The 22,846-nt window shown below is 39.6% G+C and overlaps 1 protein-coding gene across 2 annotated transcripts in view; it reads left to right on the forward strand.

The window, feature by feature from the left end:
* The window catches only part of cadps2 (Ca++-dependent secretion activator 2), a 117,931-nt gene that overhangs the window by 50,096 nt on the left and 44,989 nt on the right, over positions 1-22,846 (forward strand). For both annotated transcript variants that reach the window (XM_062546766.1, XM_062546767.1), the window contains exons 9-11: positions 19,304-19,370; positions 19,702-19,810; positions 20,933-21,142. In XM_062546766.1, coding sequence (XP_062402750.1) covers positions 19,304-19,370; positions 19,702-19,810; positions 20,933-21,142 — 386 coding nt within the window. The remainder of the gene's footprint in view (positions 1-19,303; positions 19,371-19,701; positions 19,811-20,932; positions 21,143-22,846) is intronic.

Genomic DNA, 22,846 nt, shown 5'->3' on the forward strand with positions numbered 1-22,846 from the left:
GGTTAGCATTGTTAGTAAAGTTAGCATTGCTAGCATAATTAGCATTTTTAGCATAACTGCTAGAAATCATTAGCTAAGTTAGCTAATCAACATTTTAACATGAATAGAAATCATTAGTTAAGTTAGAACTGGAATGTTTAATCTTTAAACTGTCTACCTTCACACTATCAACTCTCTGTAAACTATGCAACCACCATGTTTACCCTAGCTACACCTTAGTAACCATATCTACATTATCTATCTATTTTTGCATTTTCATGCACTGGTAATTCCTTGGAATTGCATTTCTAGTTCTTCTTCTAACGCACGCAATTCAGCTTCAACCCCTTAACGTAGAAACTCCATTCAAATTTTGTCACGTAGGTCTTACTTACGCGATGTGGGCTTTGTATTTTTCAACTTTGTAACTTTTATACTTTTTAAACTATTAGTTAAAAACTATTACAATTTCCCCCATAGACTTAACATTGCTCATTATGACATCACGGCAGCAATTAGAATCTTAGGCCAGGTGGCCGGCCACCTGGGCACCAACTGTCAGTTTCTCTGGCTTTAAGCATACAGTCTCTCAGAAGACTACATATCCTGTTAACTGTTTCCTCTGTCCACAACTGTTTCAAAATAAAAGTCCTCACTGCAATAATACACTATTAAATCATTTAACCATTGAAACTACTCAACTATTGAACTGTTCAACCATTCCAACTGTCAGTTATCATCCACTATGCCTCCAGTCAACTACATGAAACCTCCATGTACCTAGCAACCAACATAGCAACCATTAAAATTAAGCGTTTATGCCCGTTTCCATAGCAACCAACATGATTATACTGCAGTAACTTCTTGTTTCCTGATAGTGGCCACCATGGAAACCCTAGCAACAAATGTTTCAAAATAAAAGTCCTCACTAGCAAGTTAGCTAGTTAGCATGGTTAGCATAGTTAGCATTGTTAGCATAGTTAGCATTTTTAGCATAACTGCAAAAAATCATCAACTAAGTTAGTTAATCAACCTGGTTAGCATTGTTAGCAAATTTAGCATTGTTAGCATAGTTAGCATTTTTAGCATTACTGCTAGAAATCATCGGTTAAGTTAGCTAATCAACCTGGTTAGCATTGTTAATAAAGTTAACATTGCTAACATTATTAGCATTTTTAACGTAACTGCTAGGAATCATTAGCTAAGTTAGCTAATCAACATTTTAACATGAATAGAAATCATTAGTTAAGTTAGAACTGGAATGTTTCATCTTTTAAAGGGATAATCCGGAGTGAAATGCACTTTAGATCAATTTTTCGGACTATTGGGAGTACATACGTTGAGTTGACACCAAATTCATGTCATTCGGATGTATTTTGAGAAAGTTCGAGCTCACCGTTTTTAGCCAAAACTCGTTAGCCTGGAAGTGACTCGGGCATGTCCTTTCGCCGCTACAAAACGCTATTTTTATACCTCTTCTACTGTTCCAAACAACACTACACTTACGTGGTAGTGAGTAGAGGATCCCTAAAGCCAAACCGAAGTATCCCCACATCTTTATGTGGTCGGATAGAGAGTCCAGAATAAATTTAATCGAGTCAGTACCTTTCCGGAAATGTCGCAGCTGCAGCTAGCAACGTTTTAACAACACTTTATTAACATTTCCGGAAAGGTACGGACTCGATTAAATTCATTCTGGACTCTCTATCCGACCACATAAAGACGTGGGGATACTTCGGTTTGGCTTTAGGGATCCTCTACTCACTACCACGTAAGTGTAGTGTTGTTTGGAACAGTAGAAGAGGTATAAAAATAGCGTTTTGTAGCGGCGAAAGGACATGCCCGAGTCACTTCCAGGCTAACGAGTTTTGGCTAAAAACGGTGAGCTCGAACTTTCTCAAAATACATCTGAATGACATGATTTTGGTGTCAACTCAACGTATGTACTCCCAATAGTCCGAAAAAATGATCCAAAGTGCATTTCACTCCGGATTATCCTTTTAACTGTCTACCTTCACACTATCAACTCTCTGTAAACTATGCAACCACCATGTTTACCCTAGCTACACCTTAGTAACCATATCTACATTATCTATCTATTTTTGCATTTTCATGCACTGGTAATTCCTTGGAATTGCATTTCTAGTTATTATTACAGTTCATGAAAATGCACTGTACTGTTCTTCCTAGGCTTCTTCAACTTTTTATTATTCTTCTCCTAACGCACGCAATTCAGCTTGAACCGTTTAACGTAGAAACTTCATTCAAACTTTGTTGCGTAGGTCTTGCTTATGCCATGTGTGCTTTGTATTTTTCAACTTTGTAACTTTTATACTTTTTAAACTATTAGTTAAAAACTATTACAATTCCCCCCATAGACTTAACATTGCTCATTATGACATCACGGCAGCAATTAGAATCTTACGCCAGGTGGCCGGCCACCTGGGCACCAACTGTCAGTTTCTCTGGCTTTAAGCATACAGTCTCTCAGAAGACTACATATCCTGTTAACTGTTTCCTCTGTCCACAACTGTTTCAAAATAAAAGTCCTCACTGCAATAATACACTATTAAATCATTTAACCATTGAAACTACTCAACTATTTAACTGTTCAACCATTCCAACTGTCAGTTATCATCAACTATGCCTCCAGTCAACTACATGAAACCTCCATGTACCTAGCAACCAACATAGCAACCATTAAAATTAAGCGTTTATGCCCGTTTCCATAGCAACCAACATGATTATACTGCAGTAACTTCTTGTTTCCTGATAGTGGCCACCATGGAAACCCTAGCAACAAATGTTTCAAAATAAAAGTCCTCACTAGCAAGTTAGCTAGTTAGCATGGTTAGCATAGTTAACATTGTTAGCATAGTTAGCATTTTTAGCATAACTGCAAAAAATCATCAACTAAGTTAGCTAATCATCCTGGTTAGCATTGTTAACAAATTTAGCATTGTTAGCATAGTTAGCATTTTTAGCATTACTGCTAGAAATCATCGGTTAAGTTAGCTAATCAACCTGGTTAGCATTGTTAATAAAGTTAGCATTGCTAACATTATTAGCATTTTTAACGTAACTGCTAGAAATCATTAGCTAAGTTAGCTAATCAACATTTTAACATGAATAGAAATCATTAGTTAAGTTAGAACTGGAATGTTTAATCTTTTAACTGTCTACCTTCACACTATCAACTCTCTGTAAACTATGCAACCACCATGTTTACCCTAGCTACACCTTAGTAACCATATCTAGATTATCTATCTATTTTTGCATTTTCATGCACTGGTAATTCCTTGGAATTGCATTTCTAGTTAAACTTCTTCTAACGCTCGCAATTCAGCTTCAACCGTTTAACGTAGAAACTTCATTCAAACTTTGTTGCGTAGGTCTTGCTTATGCCATATGTGCTTTGTATTTTTCAACTTTGTAACTTTTATACTTTTTAAACTATTAGTTAAAAACTATCACCATTTCCCCCATAGACTTAACATTGCTCATTATGACATCACGGCAGCAATTAGAATGTTACCCCAGCTGGTCAGCCACCTGGGCACCAACTGTCAGTTTCTCTCAGGCTCCTCTCTGAAGACTACATATTCTGTTCCCCTGTATCCTCTGCGCACAACAGTATCAAAACTAGAAAATGTAGTTCCATGGAAGGAATTACCATTGCATGTAAATGCAAAAAGGTTGCTGACTGTGTAAAACATTCCTATTAGGTCTATAGTTAAAAAGACAACTAGGCTACACAGATAAAAATAACCCAATTACATTTCCACTGAAATTACTTGGAAAGTCACATTTAAAAAGTGATTTATGAAAATGCATCAAAATTGTGGATATAGGCTATTATGGAAAATAACTCTTCATTTATTAGAATGTAAGACTGAAATGAAGTTGGCAACTTCAAACGAGTTGCAAGAGCTGACACTTTAGTAGCCTACAGTGAAACGACTGGTAGGATATATAGCCTTCATATCTACACTAATGCAGGTTAAAAGTAGGCCATAGACTTAGACACCATTGGAATACGGAATACAATTTCAAACAACGCCAATCAACTATGATGCAGCAACAGGTATGATATCTATAGCAAATGTAACGTTAGCTTAGCTTACAGTAGGATATTTGTACAGGATGAGCTAGTATGTTCTTCGAAGTGTCTCCAGGTGTGTGATTGTCCTAATAGGAATGTACAAGCTGTTAACAAAGGTTTTTAATTACAGTGCATGAAAATGCACTGTACTGTTCTTCCAAGGCTTCTTCTTCTTATTATTATTCCGCTGATCAAATTCATTTTTTCTATTCAGCTTGAACCGTTTAACTTAGAAACTTCATTCAAACGTCGCAACGTAGGTCTTAAATAGGGGAAGGCTGCTAAGTATTTTTCAACTTTGTAACTTTTATACTTTTTAAACTATAAATTAAAAACTATTACAAATTTCCCCATAGACTTAACATTGGCCTCTATGACATCACAATCGGATCATTAAGCAATTAGAATCTTATGCCAGGTGGCCAGCCCCACCTGCAGCAGCTCTCTCTCTCTCTCAGGCTACATACGCTGGCTCTCTTAAGACTAGACAGTTAAATTGATTACACCTGTATCTGTATCCACTACTCTCAGTAGAGAGCTGTGTCTCTCCAGTCTACAAGAATATAAGGCACATTCCATCCAACTTTCTATCCATTCATCTTCTTCAGACCATTCACTCATCCACCCATTAAACTGTCTATCAACATCTATTAAACAATCTGCCTATCAACATCCATTAAACTCTCTGTCTATCAACATTAATTAGACTATCTACATTCAACTTTTAAATGATTTACTCTGTCTCAGGCTTTAAGCACACTCTCTCTTAAGACTAGCCAGTTAAATTGATTACACCTGTATCAACTACTCTCAGAGAGCTGTATCAGTGTCTCTCTTAACAAGAATATAAGGCACATTCCATCCAACCTTCTATCCATTCATCTTCTTCAGACCATTCACTCATCCACCCATTAAACTGTCAATCAATATCTATTAAACAATCTGCCTATCAACATCCATTAAACATTCTGTCTATCAACATTAATTAGACTATCTACATACAACTTTCAAAGTATTTACTGTGGGTGCCTCTCAAGCAGCGTTTATATGTCCTCCCTCGCTCCTCGATCCTCAATGATCTACATAAAGAAAGATAGAAGAAGGGCTAGACTATCCCATTGTTGCCGCTCCATCATTCTTTATGTAGATCAGTGAGGATCGAGGAGCGAGAGAGGACGCGTAAACGCTATATGAGAGGCACCTTCTGTCTCAGGCTTTAAGCATACAATCTTATTTAGACTACAGATTCTGTTTCACTACTTCCTCTGTCCACAACTGTTTCAAAATAAAGGTCCTCACTGCAATAATACACTATTAAATCATTTAACCATTGTAACTACTCAACTATTTAACTGTTCAACCATTCCAACTGTCAGTTATCAACTATGCCTCCAGTCAACTACACGAAACCTCCATGTACCTAGCAATCAACATACCAACCATTAAAATTAAGCGTTTATGACCGTTTCCATAGCAACCAACATGATTATGCTGCAGTAACTTCTTGCTTCCTGATAGTGGCCACCATGGATACCCTAGCAACAAATGTTTCAAAATAAAAGTCCTCACTAGCAAGTTAGCTGGTTAGCATGGTTAGCATAGTTAACATTGTTAGCATAGTTAGCATTTTTAGCATAACTGCAAAAAACATCTAACTAAGTTAGCTAATCAACCTGGTTAGCATTGTTAGCAATTTTAGCATTGTTAGCATTTTTAGCATTATTGCTAGAAATCATCAGTCAAGTTAGCTAATCAACCTGGTTAGCATTGTTAGTTTAAGTTAGCATTGTTACCATAGTTAGCATTGCTAGCATAGTTAGCATTTTTAGCATAACTGCTAGAAATCATTAGCTAAGTTAGCTAATCAACCTGGTTAACACTGTGAGCATAGTTAGCATAGTTAACCTTTTTACCATTACTGCATGAAATCAGTAGCTAAGTTAACCAATCAACCTGGTTATCATTGTTACCATAGTTAACATTTTAACATGAATAGAAATCAGCAAATCAAAATGTTTCAGCTTTAAACTGTCTACCTTCACACTATCAACTCTCTGTAAACTATGCAACCACCATATTTACCCTAGCTACACCTTGGTAACCATATCTACATTATCTATCTATTTTTGCATTTCATGCACTGGTAATTCCTTGGAATTGCATTTCTAGTTTGTGAATGATACCGAAAAACCTAGCCTGGAGCAAGTTTGGTTGTCGTTAGCTAAATACAGTGTGATTTACGTTGACGTTAGGTTAGATTGTCTTTAGCTGTTGATAACGTTACCGAGAGCAAACCGGTTACTGTAACGATAGGCTATAAACAAATCAAGTTAGGAGTAGCCTAACAGGAGACAAGACGATAACGTCCTGGTTTACAGCAGTGGCATGGTAGAATGTTTTCATAGCTGTTAGTACTCAGCACGCAGCTACAGTTTAATGAGTAGACAAAACATTCAGGTTGCAGCGGTGGCATGGCTTTAGTTTGGATCAAAGATCCTTGATTACTGACAGCTGAGCACTGACGTAACAATTAGTCTTTGCCGCCAAAGGATCTCAATGTAAACTCTATGGGAATTTCAAACTCTTTTATCGTAAATATCTCAAAAAGTATGAAGTTCACAAATGTCAAAAATACAATCGTCAAATCTCCGTTACAAGATCTTTGTAGGAGTGCTTGAATGACGTCAAACGGTTAAGTGGTTTTAGCGTTATAAATCGTTGATTTTGGTCGGAGGAAGAATAATTATCCCGATAATAAAAAGAACAGGGATAACAGTACATTGCATTTACATGCAATGTAATAAGTCCTCCTAATTCCATCCAACTTTATATCCATTCATCTTCTTCAAACCATTCACTCATCCACCCATTCTAAACAGTCTGCCTATCAACAACATCAATTAGACGCTCTACATTGAACTTTTAAACAATCTACTCTGTCTCAGGCTGGCTCTCTTAAGACTAGCCAGTTAAATTGATTACACCTGTATCTGTATCCACTACTCTCAGTAGAGAGCTGTGTCTCTCCATTCTACAAGAATATAAGGCACATTCCATCCAACATTCTATCCATTCATCTTCTTCAGACCATTCACTCATCCACCCATTAAACTGTCTATCAACATCTATTAAACAATCTGTCTATCAACATCCATTAAACTCTCTGTCTATCAACATTAATTAGACTATCTACATTCAACTTTTAAATTATTTACTCTGTCTCAGGCTTTAAGAGTAGGCCTACTCTGGCTCTCTTAAGACTAGCCAGTTAAATTGATTACACCTGTGTCAACTACTCTCAGAGAGCTGTATCAGTGTCTCTCTTAACAAGAATATAAGGCACATTCCATCCAACCTTCTATCCATTCATCTTCTTCAGACCATTCACTCATCCACCCATTAAACTGTCAATCAATATCTATTAAACAATCTGCCTATCAACATCCATTAAACATTCTATCTATCAACATTAATTAGACTATCTACATACAACTTTTAAAGTATTTACTGTGGGTCCCTCTCAAGCAGCGTTTATATGTCCTCCCTCGCTCCTCGATCCTCAATGATCTACATAAAGAAAGATAGAAGAAGGGCTAGACTATCCCATTGTTGCCGCTCCATCATTCTTTATGTAGATCAGTGAGGAGCGAGAGAGGACGCGTAAACGCTATGAGAAGCACCTTCTGTCTCAGGCTTTAAGCATACAATCTCATTAAGACTACAGATCCTGTTTCACTACTTCCTCTGTCCAGAACTGTTTCAAAATAAAGGTCCTCACTGCAATAATACACTATTAAATCATTTAACCATTGAAACTACTCAACTATTGAACTGTTCAACCATTCCAACTGTCAGTTATCATCCACTATGCCTCCAGTCAACTACATGAAACCTCCATGTACCTAGCAACCAACATAGCAACCATTAAAAAGTGTTTATGACCGTTTCCATAGCAACCAACATGATTATACTGCAGTAATTTCTTGTTTCCTGATAGTGGCCACCATGGATACCCTAGCAACAAATGTTTCAAAATAAAAGTCCTCACTAGCAAGTTAGCTAGTTACCATGGTTAGCATTGTTAGCATAGTTAGCATTTTTAGCATAACTGCAAAAAATCATCAACTAAGTTAGCTAATCAACCTGGTTAGCATTGTTAGCAAATTTAGCATTGTTAGCATAGTTAGCATTTTTAACATTGCTGATAGAAATCATTGGTTAAGTTAGCTAATCAACCTGGTTAGCATTGTTAGTAAAGTTAGCATTGCTAGCATAATTAGCATTTTTAGCGTAACTGCTAGAAATCATTAGCTAAGTTAGCTAATCAACATTTTAACATGAATAGAAATCATTAGTTAAGTTAGAACTGGAATGTTTCATCTTTAAACAGTCTACCTTCACACTATCAACTCTCTGTAAACTATGCAACCACCATGTTTACCCTAGCTACACCTTAGTAACCATATCTACATTATCTATCTATTTCTGCATTTTCATGCACTGGTAATTCCTTGGAATTGCATTTCTAGTTCTTCTTCTAACGCACGCAATTCAGCTTGAACCGTTTAACGTAGAAACTTCATTCAACCTTTGTTGCGTAGGTCTCGCTTATGCCATGTGTGCTTTGTATTTTTCAACTTTGTAACTTTTATACTTTTTGAACTATTAAATAAAAACTATTAACAATTTCCCCATAGACTTAACATTGCTCATTATGACATCACGGCAGCAATTAGAATGTTACGCCAGGTGGCCAGTCCAGGTGCAGCAGCTCTCTCTCTCTCTCAGGCATACACTGGCTCTCTTGAGACTACATTTTCTGTTCCCATGTATCAACTGTATCAACATAAGTCTTCCTAATTCCATCCAACTTTCTATCCATTCATCTTCTTCAAACCATTCACTCATCCACCCATTCTAAACAGTCTGCCTATCAACATCAATTAGATGATCTACATTCAACTTTTAAACAATCTACTCTGTCTCAGGCTTTAAGCACACACTCTGGCTGTCTTAAGACTAGCCAGTTAAATTGATTACACCTGTATCTGTATCCACTACTCTCAGTAGAGAGCTGTGTCTCTCCATTTTACAATATAAGGCACATTCCATCCAACTTTCTATCCATTCATCTTCTTCAGACCATTCACTCATCCACCCATTAAACTGTCTATCAACATCCATTAAACTCTCTGTCTATCAACATTAATTAGACTACATTCAATTTTTAAATTATTTACTCTGTCTCAGGCTTCAAGCATATACACTCTGGCTCTCTTAAGACTAGCCAGTTAAATTGATTACACCTGTATCTATATCCACTAGTCTCAGTAGAGCTGTGTCTCTCCATTCTACAAGAATATAAGGCACATTCCATCCAACTTTCTATCCACTCATCTTCTTCAGACCATTCACTCATCCACCCATTAAACTGTCTATCAACATCCATTAAACTCTCTGTCTATCAACATTAATTAGACTATCTACATTCAACTTTTAAATGATTTACTCTGTCTCAGGCTTTAAGCATTAAGACTATGCCATTTTAAGACTAGCCAGTTAAATTGATTACACCTGTATCAACTGTCAGTTTCTCTGGCTTTTAAGCATACAATCTCTCTGAAGACTACACATCCTGTTAACTGTTTCCTCTGTCCACAACTGTTTCAAAATAAAAGTCCTCACTGCAATAATACACTATTAAATCATTTAACCATTGAAACTACTCAACTTTTTAACTGTTCAACCATTCCAACTGTCAGTTATCATCAACTATGCCTCCAGTCAACTACATGAAACCTCCATGTACCTAGCAACCAACATAGCAACCATTAAAATTAAGCGTTTATGTCCGTTTCCATAGCAACCAACATGATTATACTGCAGGAACTTCTTGTTTCCTGATAGTGGCCACCATGGATACCATAGCAACAAATGTTTCAAAATAAAAGTCCTCACTAGCAAGTTATCTAGTTAGCATGGTTAGCATTGTTAGCATAGCTAGCATTTTTAACATAACTGCAAAAAATCATCAACTAAGTTAGCTAATCAACCTGGTTAGCATTGTTAGCAAATCTAGCATTGTTAGCATAGTTAGCATTTTTAGCATTACTGCTAGAAATCATCGGTTAAGTTAGCTAATCAACCTGGCTAGCATTGTTAGTAAAGTTAGCATTGCTAGCATAATTAGCATTTTTATCACAACTGCTAGAAATCATTAGCTAAGTTACCTTATCAACATTTTAACATGAATAGAAATCATTAGTTAAGTTAGAACTAGAATGTTTCGGCTTTAAACTGTCTACCTTCACACTATCAACTCTCTGTAAACTATGCAACCACCATGTTTACCCTAGCTACACCTTAGTAACCATATCTACATTATCTATCTTTTTTTGCATTTTCATGCACTGGTAATTCCTTGGAATTGCGTTTCTAGTTTGCAGTTACTAGTCTATTCATAGGTTTCATCAGGTCCCTTTCCACAGGTGTATTAATCAAGCACCATGCAGTCTGCATTGATAATCAAGGTGCTTGATTGTATACACCTGTGGAAAGGGACCTGATGAAACCCATGAATAGATGAAGTCAGCATAAATACGTGTCTATTTATATTACATGACTATTATAGAGATCATGGTTCTTTCAGTGAGTTAAAGCTATTAAATGTTAGAAGTTGCTTTTAAATAATTTTGTATTTCATTATGGTCTGAATATTCTTCTTCTGAATATCTTTCATGAAATTTTTATTTTCAAAGATGAAAAGGATGAATTATGAGCCAATGATGAATATCTTGAGCCATTTTTGCAGATCAAATACATATGTGATCATTCAGGTGGTTTTAAGGTCGGCGAAAGTCTTACCCAGCAAAAGGCAGACAGCTTCTTGTGCCAGATTATTGGCACTCTTCATCCCTCTAGTGGCCATAGGGAGCAGTTACATTAGTCAAATGCAAGACAACTAATACATTGTTTGCCTTGAACAAATTATATTCTACTAGCTATGACAATGATATTGTCAACATCAGTAGTTGACTCAGGCTTAATATTTTATATTATTAACAGTGGAATCTGTTGCAACAGTAGTAGAAGAGGTTTAAAAGTCTGAGTTCAGAAAGTTCTACCACATTTTTTCCAACCATTCGTTAAATGTGCTTATTCTAATTAGCTTCAGCTGGCTGAATGCCTCCTCTTACTCAAGCAGGTAGGACGCTTTTTGCACTGCTCCTGCTTAACCCAAGCTTTCTAGCAATTTACACTCTTTTTTGGCCAACAAAGATCATGAAGCCAGCACATTTGATATCCTAGAACTTCGATGGCTAGCTTTGACAAAAATACAGCTTTACAGGAGCCAGTAAAGTGAACAGGAAAAAAACAGAAAGTCACCTTGAAGTTGGATTAAAACAAAATGGGAAGACCCAAGGAATCCTGTGGAAAATGTACTGAGCTTGAACAGAGGATTTTTACTTCAGAATCAAGGATTGATTCCCTTCCATCAAAGACGGGTGAACTACGAGAGACATCTCACACAGTGAGTACCGGGAATGCAGGGAATGTATCCGACCGGGCTGATCTCACTGCTAATGGAGCAGATGAATGCTTTGACTTAACAAAGCCAAATGTGAATACAGAACACTGACATACACGACATGCCAGACCCAAAAAGCCAAATACAAAAGGAGCTGTAATTACTTCAGCAGCAGTACATTCTTCTGCTCCTAGATCTGTGCCTGCTATTGGAAATAGAGCCAGATCAGAGCAGGCTTGAGGTCCTACAGAAAACCCACAGCCCCTAAGATTCTCAAACCCATTTGAATGCCACCAAGACATGGGAGAGGACCTTCCCAGAGAACAGACTCAAGACTGATGTGCCCAGACGAAGAGCAGCACTCGGCACCTGCCCATCCCACGGCACCTGCCCATCCCACAACCCTTGTCCTTGGCAACACTGCTGTAAGACATATAGATGGGGAATGAATGGTTGTATGCTGTTTTCCAAACGATTCAGCGTGTGAGACAAAAAGCAGACTTACAGAAATAGTGTCAAGCGGAGGGAAGCTTTGTTTTTACAAGACGATGCAGTGTAAACGCCTGGCTCTCAAAAGCATGTTTTTCAGGTGGAATGAAGTTTATTTAGTCTTGCTATCGCCATACTAAGCTCAATCCTTTAAGATTGAACATTAGTCTTACCTGGGGAGTTTGCGTTTACTTTCTACTGCAGAAGAGGCGTGATCAATAGGGCTCGGGATCGTGACGTGAAAACTTCGCGGGCAGCCATATTGGCAGCCTCACTCCTTAGTTTACAATGGATTACTATGGATTTACTCCCGCCTGTTAGTGTGTTCCAGTTTTTGCCTTCTTAGTCGTATGTTGCTGTGTAGTGGGGTGTTACAGCGCAACCCACGATCGCAAGAGGAAAAGAATCGCTAATACTATAAATATTCTGCTTCTTGTCTTCTGCATCCGAATTAATGGATTATTACGTTCGGTGGGCTACCAACATGGCGGCAATATTCCTAGAATGTAACGCGTGTGCCCGAGCCCTATGGGCATAGTTCAAGTGACTCTGTACTCTTTTGGATAGTCCTTCAATCAATCAGACCATTGACCCGGGTGCGCCTTTTGGATAAGTGGACAGGAAGCAGGAGAGATAGATGTGCAGGTTTCTAGCCTGAGTTGCAGGGCGGCGGATTAGGCAGGGTTTACCCAGCCTAAACTTTATTGACAATTTAACCTTTTCTGGATTCGCAGAGAATATATCAGACCAAGTAGCACAGAACTCAGTTGGAATTGGGGCCAAATCTTTGGCCTTTCTCCACACCACCCAGCAATTTTCCGGCTGACCCTGAGCTGACCCTCTGATCAGTGCTCAGCAGCTGTACAGGCGGAACAAGACGTCAACAAGTCGGCTAAACCAAAACACTGTGCACAAGCTGAAACATGAGTCATGCCGAACCCCCCCTGCTGGAGGACCCTCTGACAATGACCCGGTAACCCTCACTGAAATAAAGACCTGAGGAACAGAAACAGCCTAGTCAACACTGCTCAGCCACATCCACTGGACCAAATGAGCAGGAGGGGATACTGGAGGCTGCGTTGCTGTGAGTGCTGCAGAAATCTAGATCACCTATCAAGGCTGCTGAGACGCTACCAGGAAAGAAGAGTCATGCTAGAACACCAGTGTCTGATGGCAACATACTGGAATGACTGTGGAAAGTGAACTACCTCAGCAGTCCAATGGAGACTGTGAACATGTGGAAGTGAAATCAACACCCCACTCCAGCTCCCCCAAATCCAGGAGTGGAAAACTCCAGCTTCAGAGTTAAAGTCTGATCATGTATTGGTTCTACCTGTGCACTTAGCACAGGTGATCTCATCAATTAGCTGCTCTATCTGGCTGAAGAGTTGTGCTAATTAGAATCAGCTGGTTTAAATGAATGGCTGGCACAGATACAGTGAGGAGCACATATATTTGATACCATGGTACGGTTGTCTAAGAGGAATTTAAAACCATAATTTGACAATTGATCTTAATTCAAATATTTTCATCTTTAAAGGACAGCTATTTCATGGATCCAGGATATTATGCATCCTGTCTGATAAAGTTCCCTTGGCCTTTGGAATAAAAATAGCCCCACATCATCACATACCCTTCACCATAGCTAGAGATTGGCATGGTGTTTTTTTTCAGTTAGCCTATTAGCCTGTTTGATGCTCATTGAGCTCAATGCAAATCAAACAGGCTTCAAAGCTGGAAAGGATTTTACTCATTTTTTGAATTAAGGCATTAAGATCAATTGTCAAAAGATTTTATATTCCTCTTTTTAGGTAACTTTAGCATGGTATCAAATATGGACTTTTACTCACTGAAACTGGATTTGTCCTCCTCTTCCCAAATCCCCATCCCCATCTCCACCCCAGCATGTCATATGCCAATAGGGCTCGGGATCATGACGTGAAAACTTCGCGGGCACAGCCATATTGGCAGCCTCACTCCTTAGTTTACTATGGATTACTATGGATTTACTCCCACCTATTGGTGTGTTCCTGTTACTTAGTTTTTGCCTTCTTGGTCGTATGTTGCTGTGTAGTGGGGTGTAACAGAGCAACCCACGATCGCAAGAGGAAAAGAATCGCTAATACTATATTTCTGCTTCTTGTCTTCTGCATCTGAATGAATGGATATTACGTTCAGTGCGCTACCAACATGGCGGCAGCAGGGATCGAATCACTAACTCCGATTGTTTGATATGTTCAGGGTATTTCCCTGCAATAGAAATGGTACTGACCGTAGCTTTGAGAACATGCTGGGAACCAGTTGGCCCATGACGTTCTCTATTCCTGTATTGATTAGCAATAGAACGAGTCAAGCATCTAGCTTACAGGGTAAACCAGTCAAGTCTCCTACCTGTGTCACATCAACTACAAAACTCCCCCATGGTCCATATTACCTTAACACTAGCACTTCTGAATAGAAGATCTCTTTCAAACTAATCAATTTTAATCAGTGATCTTATCTGCACACACAACCTCGATTTCCTACTAACTGAGACAGGGTTAGATCAAGCAAACAGTGCTGCTACCCTCATCGAATCAGCCCCCCAGATAAATTTGAAAATAAAACAAATAAAAGAGGAGACTTTACTACTGACTATTCATGGGTGAAAGGTCCCTTTCCACAGGTGTATTAATCAAGCCCCATGCAGTCTGCATTAATAATCTACTGTAGGTGCTTGATTTTATACACCAGTGGAAAGGGACCTAATGAAACCCATGAATTTACAGGCCTCCAAAACACTCTACTAAAGTCTTTCTTGAAGAGTTAGGTGAACTGTTGTCAACCTTGGATGGAGTTTGACTGTCATGTGCATGTGGATAATCCTGAAAACGGTTATGCCAAGGAATTAATTTCACTACTTAATGCATTCAATGCCTGCCACCATAGTAAACAACTACAGGCCTGCCCTGTGTTCCATTTCTCGTACTTCCCGTACTTCCTTGAGAACGTAGGGTGTTCCGACTGCCACTGTGCCGAAAAGAAGTGTACCTCGAGGACCCAGATGGTGCCCTCAAACCGAGCAAAATGCTGAGTGTAGATAGGGGTACACTTTTCGCACTCAATGGCAGCCATCTTAGCTACGTAGCGGAAGAGGCGGGGTCAGGCTAAGCAGCGCTCAGTTAAAAAAAAACATGCCTACCGAAACGAAATAATTGTTATAATTTATTTCCAGCAAGTACACCATAGAGTATTCGATTCGGCACAGCACTCATTTCTGAAACTCTGCACACCCAGTGAGTGCGGATAGTGTACTACGTTTAGGTGTACTCATGCAAGTACGAGAATCGTAACACAGGACTGATCTACCTTTTATTGGCAAACTTAGGGGAAATATCTTTTATCAACTAACCACCTTCCTAACATCAAATGGGTATTTTAATTACTTTCAGTCAGATATCGGATTGCGGTGTGGAATTATCCATTATAGTCTTTATTCACATATTGTTTCCTTAGCTTTGATTTTGAACTATAGACCAAGAAGTGTTTTTAAAAGTAGAGAACAAAAGACAAAAATAAAGTAAGCCGTAGCCGTAGCCGCACGAAAATACCGAGGGTAAAAGTCTATAGGAAATTGTATTAGGTAGAAGGTTTAACTGAAAATGTATTTTATGTTCAGCTATATATTTTAGTGATACTAGAGTTGCTCACAACAATTTTGGTTCTATAGTAGAAGTAGAAGTAAACATGAAGCTGTCCTACATTCACAAGAGTGACAGTCAACAAGTGGAGTGTGTTTTAATGTTCTTGATGCAAAACGTCTCCACCAGAGAGCAGTAGGGGACAAGCAATGGCACAAGCTGGAGTGTGATTGAAAAGCATTCTGCAGTGTTCCATCTCTCTCTCTCTCTCTCTCTCGACATTTGTTTGTTTAACTCCTTGTTCAAAAAGAGATTACAGTTCTATCTATCCTCCTTGTTTGAACTGAAAATACTCATCTTCAGTAAATATGACTCATATTACTCTTTAAAAAGGTCTATTGCAAAACAAATTTGCAATTATTTTTGTCTTTAGAAGTTTTCATGGTGGTATGGCTACCATTTTGAATATAGTAAAGTTTTTTTTTTCCAACCAAATATCTTAAATTTTCAGTAGGAGAATCCATATCTGATGAAGTGAAGGTAAGATGTGTGTGGTTCCTCAACTTTAAATGGAAGTTATATTAACCGTCATGTTTTGGGATTACTAAAGACCTCTAATGTTAAATAACCTCAAAATGGCCACAGTCGGCTCAAGATTGCTCTGCCACATCACTGCTGCCTCCAGCTGCATTCTATCTCGTTTTTTGTTGTTTTGAACATCACTCTGTCATTGGGTTATTTTGATTAGTCCAAGACATATGGTGCCATTCTGAACAGTATTCTCCTGCAGACCCAGCCTGTCTCCGCTTGTTTTGGTGATATGAGCGTGGAGCGGCTGGGGGAGAGTGAGTGTGCGTGTGAAGGGGATGAGCCGGCGGGCTGCGGGGGCCTACACCTCCTGGAGGAGATGGGTCAGGGGGTCGGCCCTCTCCCTTCAGCCAGCTAATTAGCATTGCGGCTCCCCTAATTGGCAGGAGCCTCTTCACAGAGTAATTACCTCTTCAGTTAACCGCACAAGTGGCTGGGAAGAGAACTGGAGTGTACAGAAGCGCACTTGCACGTGCAGAGAGAAAACATTATGTACACAAATGCCTTACAACGCATACATTCTTTATCATGTGTAGGCCTATCACTGCTCAGATACTTATTTCATCTCTTACATGGTCTCTGTCTCTCTTTTACTCCATATTTCATAATACACATTGATCTCTTTTATAGTGCACACACACACACACACACACACACATACACATCTGGAGTCTGCTTTCTGTCTGAGCAAACTGAGGTAAATGGAGGGTGATGCAGAGAGAAGGAGAGAGAGAGAGAGAGGGATGGGGAGATTTTCAGGTTGAACGCTCCCCATTAAAAGGAGCCATCTGTTGATCAGAGCTCAGGAGACAGAGGCACAGGGAGCCATAGACAGGCTTTTCATTGGGCCTCAGCACTGTTCAAAGCCGGCAAGCTGCCAGCAGGGAATAGAAAGACCACACAGGTCCTGTTGCCTCTCTCTCTCTCTCTCTCTCTCTCTCTCTCTCTCTCTCTCTCTCTCTCTCTCTCTCTCTCTCTCTCTCTCTCTCTCTCTCTCTCTCTCTCTCTCCCCCCATGCTGTACATGTGCCAGAGTCTAAATGTTCATTGTAATACACTGACAGTGTGATATGCTATTCCTGCATACTTACATTTGCCATGTAAGAGGCTAATGAGTGAATGAGAGAGTTGTGCAGGTTTCACAGTCAATGTGCAGCGTTCAATAAAACAGGATGACTTGTTTGTCAGTCTAAATTCATTATTTGATATCAGCTTATATTCACACTATCTCTGTGTTCGGATTCAGAAACTGCAGTCCATTTAGGTGTGGCTGCCCCTACATGCTTAAGCTGTAATGTCATCGAATATCCACAAGGGTTCGATGTTTCCCCGTAAATACTATGATGTCTACAAAGTGTGCCCTGCTAATTAAATAAAATTAATGGTTTATAGATTTTTTTCCCTGTTTGTGATATGTTGAAGCGAGCATTGTTTGCCATCTGCTGAGTTATGAATTGCTATTTATTTTTCATATTTACGAGGCCTGTTGTTTACAACTGAAATGGTTACATGCAAGGAGCTATGCGTGTTTCCATGTGGCAGATTTCTTTTGCGCATCGCTTTGTTTGAACCTTTTGAGTCAATAGTCTAAATGAAGCAAAATTCTGAAGTCTGTTATAACTGTTCTTGCCTGACATGTGTTGTATTACTTGAAACTTCGTTTCTTCAAATGATCTTTCTTCTTATACCGGCAAATATCATGTAGGGATAACTCCATTTTCCCTCGAAGTTTATCTGTTGCGCGTCAACTATGGTTGCCAAATGTGGTTTTCACCTCTCGAGACATTGACGTTAGACTACTTGGAATGAGATTCGTATTTTTTACACATTACTAGCCATGAAATTCCTTTTTATTTGCTATAATTGATGACCTCCTATGTTTTAACCTCGCCCAACAGCCAAATGCTATTAAACATAGTGAGCGCCTTGAAACCACTCGCAGCTTGTGTATAGAAGACCCATTATTCTCCTCCAGCTGTATGTGGTCTTGCAGGACTGAAAGTGCCTGCGGCCCAGTTGTCCTATTGGTTGACACGACCGGGGCTGCCTCCGCAGCAGATAGCCCGGTATTGTTGTCGTCTAAATGGGATCATGAGTGTCTAAAAGGTGTCGGAGAGTGAACTGAAAATCATTTTCACAAGTGGATGATTACCCCTGCCACATGTTAACAGAACTCCCCCTGAATGGCCCAAATTTCAGACTGAATTTATTGCTCTTTCAACCTTGACATGGGGCTTTTCTCTCTCCTAGCTCCTTGTAACTCGTCTCCCTTTCCAAAGTACCTCACATATTGATTTGTCCACCCCCACCCCACATATCCAAACACCCCCCTCTCTCCCTCTCTCTTTTTCTCTCTCTCTCTGCTAGATTTCTCGAGCTTCCTTTTTTTAATTTAGTGATTGTAGGATTTATAAATGTCTTCATTGGTCAATCATCTATTCCTATACATCTTGTGAAAACACTGCAGACACACGGGTCATTTTTTTTTTTAAAGCCACGGCATGTCCTTGATTAGGCCAAGGTTAGAATTGTGGGCTATATGAAGCCAACCCTCTAAGCATTCCTTTTACAATGTACAGATAGGCCTGACAGTTACTGTTGAGCTGTTATTTTTTCATAATTTGTTTGTAGGCTACAATCGTTTGCTCCAACCTCAAAACCGAACCAAAATTAACCTTCCCTCCAAAATGGTAGATAATTTGTACTGTTTTATGTATATTAGTGTACTATGTTTTTGCCTATATTAGCCTATTTCTGATATATTTCCTATATTAATTATTATTTCTAAGTTATGTCTGTCTTGTTTAGAGGTATTGTGATAGCTATGCAAAAAAACAACGAATTTCCATGTTATGTCATTGAAGGGTTATGGTGCATGGTTCTGTTTAGGCGTGGGTCTAGTAGTCTATCTGCAGTGATTGTCCCATTAACCTCGGCCAGACGCGACAGTATACATTTTGGAACCGCGTTTTAAAACGAAAATTGTTTCTCTGTTTAGGTATCTCTACGCACTGGGTCAACGAGTGTGGAAACGGTGGAAAAGGCGGTATTTTGTCCTTGTGCAGGTAAGCTATAGGCCTACTGATTTTCTGTCTTTTTGGTGAAGAACAAATAGCTTCGTAGACTTAGGCCTAGGCCTGCTTAACATAGCTCACCTCGCCTTTTGGTGCTTGTGGAACTGTCACTGGCATGTCTAAAGGCTAACGTCTATCTATCTATCTATCTATCTATATAGAGAGAAAAAACAGTCTGATATAATGGCTTTAATGGCAGTTTTTTTCTACTGTTTGTTTTCATTTATCAATGTCAATAGTATTGTCCTAGCCAGCAGTAACAGTCGATCTTGACCAGTTGTTTTGATGTTTGGGTGCAGTCATCTCTACTGATTTGTCCTAGGTAAGCCAGTACACGTTCGCAATGTGCAGTTATCGGGAGAAGAAGTCCGAGCCACAGGAATTGATGCAGCTGGAGGGCTATACGGTTGACTATTCTGACCCACAACCAGGTGTGGAAATGCCGTGCGCAATATGTTTCCGATACGGGGAATATTTTTAAGAAAACGAATAGTGGCGTTAAACCGACATTTATGAGACAGGATCATATGTGTCCCCTCCAACCACCCAGAATGTTTGGAATAAATGTTTGTGACCCATGGTCATTATAAAAACCATATAATTGCTGTGAAAAACAAAGTTCAGGGTAGTATAGGCCTAAATAATGAAGACTGAACGCAACATTTTCCCTAGACTTTATTCCAACAGCGGGGATGTTAAACTAGGGCGGTCTGGGGGCACGTTTCCCCGGAGGACATTTTTGACAAAATTAATCTTTAAATGAAGTCTTCTGCCGAGTTTTGTAGAAAGACAAGACAAGGCAGATTGAGTTACAAATATGATATAACCTACCATCAACATCTTTAGTGTTAATCTTCAGCTTTTTCATTACAGTATAGGCCTAGACTGCATTACTGGTTGAAATTGATACAAACCAAAAACTGAATAAATAAAATGGCACAGCACAGACAATGTTTTATCTAGGTAGCATACTCCTCTGCTGTATTCATTTAGGGGGGACATTGATATTTCATATTTATTGTTGCATTTATTTATTTAATTTTTGGTCCTGGTTGGCAGATTCAAAGGTACGAAATAAAGTTGATAATTAGGTGAGGCAGAAGACGCATTTGGGGGCCATTGCTTGTTTCAAGATTTAGTCCTCATTACTTAGTAATAATAATTAGATTGACTTAAATTGTTCTTGTAATGGTATTATTTATTAAATATTTACTTTGCTTCATTTGTTTTTTTTTAAAAGTAGTCGAAATTAGTGTATGCCCATATCTTGGCATGTCCTGTCAGACTTAAAGGTGTAATCCAGTATCATTTTAGTCAGTTTATTGCAGGATTTCTCATTTATTTGTGTACATCTGCCTTCTATGTGTCTCTGTGTCTATGGACAGTTAATCATAGATGCCACTAAAAGAGGGAACAACATTTCTCTATGATCGTGTCAGAATCCACAAAAGTCAAAGCAGTAGACACCTAGACAAATATCATATCTTAGCATGTTGATTTTTTCTCCAACTGCTCCGACATTATTTTTGATCTCTTCTCACTGTTGTATCCAGGTCTCCAGGGCGGGCGCATGTTCTTCAGTGCAGTCAAGGAGGGCGACCAGGTGGTGTTCGCCAGCGATGATGAGCAAGATCGAGTGCTGTGGGTGCAGGCCATGTATCGCGCGACGGGTCAGTCCTACAAGCCCGTGCCCCCCTCTCAGAACCAGCGGCAGAACTGCCGTGGAGGAGGAGCGCAGAAGGACGCCCCAGTCTCCTTACTCAGTAGGTCCTCACCGCCTCTGTGCCAGCACTGGTGACATTCCGCCAGCGCACATCAGTGCATCACTACAGCAGTGTTCTTTTTGTTAATGACATTCATTGTAATTATTGAGTATGTTTACTGCAGAATGTTTTGGATAACTATTTAATTCATATTGAAACTTGAGCATGTTTTAATTATGTATGTATCTATCTATCTGAAAGCGATAATACTTGATTACTTTTGTTGAAGTGTTTCATATTTACTTTCTGAGTTTATGAGATCTTGAACACTGTTAGCCAATAGGAATAATGGTAAATATGAGTGAGCATTTAAGACATATCAGGATGTGAGCTGAGTAAGAGATGACCGCCTGTACACTTTAGCACTCACATTTGCTGTTGTCGATGTGCATGGGTAAGAGCCGTTTTAAAGTTGTGCAAAGGTACACATTAGACTTCCTGTTAGAACTCCGGAATATGAAACTATAAAATAACATTTTGGAATCTTGAAAAGCCATACAAAAGCGATATTGTACCCAGAAACTTACATAAACTAAAATTCAGTACATCACCCATTCATTTTATTGATGGCCAGTTACCAATATTCCTTAAAAATCAGCTGCTGTCTCTGCTGATGAGAGCCTTGGCCATGAGAATGGAAGCACACTTTGTAAATATTGATTGGCTAGGGAGAGACACACAGCCCAGGAGCGGCATGTGCACTGAACTGCAAACAGCCTCCCAGTTTCAGTTGTCTGCCTTCACCGTCTCATCTGAAAAGGCCCCACACAAAAAAAATGTTTTCATTTCTCAAGGTCTCTCAACTTTTATTGCTTTGCTTTAGTTGTCCTGGACAATTTCATTTATTGCATTTTTTTTTGTTGTTGTTAGTGTGCGGCCAACCAATGCTTACCGGGGAATGACTGCTGCTTTTCAAGATTACAAAAGTTTATCGGTCAGAATTAAAAGTTATCCCACAACTTACTACACCCACTCGTTCTGTCAAACACGCCCAAAACAACGCACATGCATAGGTTTGGACAAGCGTGGGTCTCAAAAAAAAAAAGCTCTGAGGACAAATTCAGTTGGGTTCTGTCTCGTAAGGGGCATGTGAAGTCTGGTCTCTATGTTGATATTCTAAGACATGTTTGAAATGCTCCCTGAGCTTCTGTCCAAAGCCCTCAACCTCTGACAACAGTACTACAGATCCAGACCCTCGCAGATGATTAACTCAACCTGAACTCTTCTGACAGTAAGCCCAATCTCACTCACGTGTGTGTGTGTTTGTGTGTCCCAAATTCCGAGCGGGCGGCTGATCCCCTTGTCCGTCCTCATCTCCCTCTATCAGGGTGCAGGGTGTGGGCTGGGCGCAGTGCCAGTGATATGGCGGCTCTGTTACCTGCGCGAGGGGGCCGCTGGCGCTCCATACGCTGTCATGCGCACCCTCCACCTGCCCGCTACATGTCACATGGATATGACAGCTGCGGTGACAGCGCGCATGGATACGGAGCCGGGCTGGGTGCACATCTAGTGTCCTCAGCTCCGATTGAATAGCTCCGTGGAGAAGGGAGACACACAAGCACAGACAAACACACACACACACACACACACACACACACAAACACACAGGGACAAACACATACACACACATACACAAATAGACAGACAGACACACACAGAGCCCCCCCCCCCCCCCCCCCCCACACACACACACACACACTCGCG

Source organism: Sardina pilchardus, chromosome 10 (genome assembly GCF_963854185.1).
Source record: "Sardina pilchardus chromosome 10, fSarPil1.1, whole genome shotgun sequence".
NCBI lineage: Eukaryota > Metazoa > Chordata > Actinopteri > Clupeiformes > Clupeidae > Sardina > Sardina pilchardus.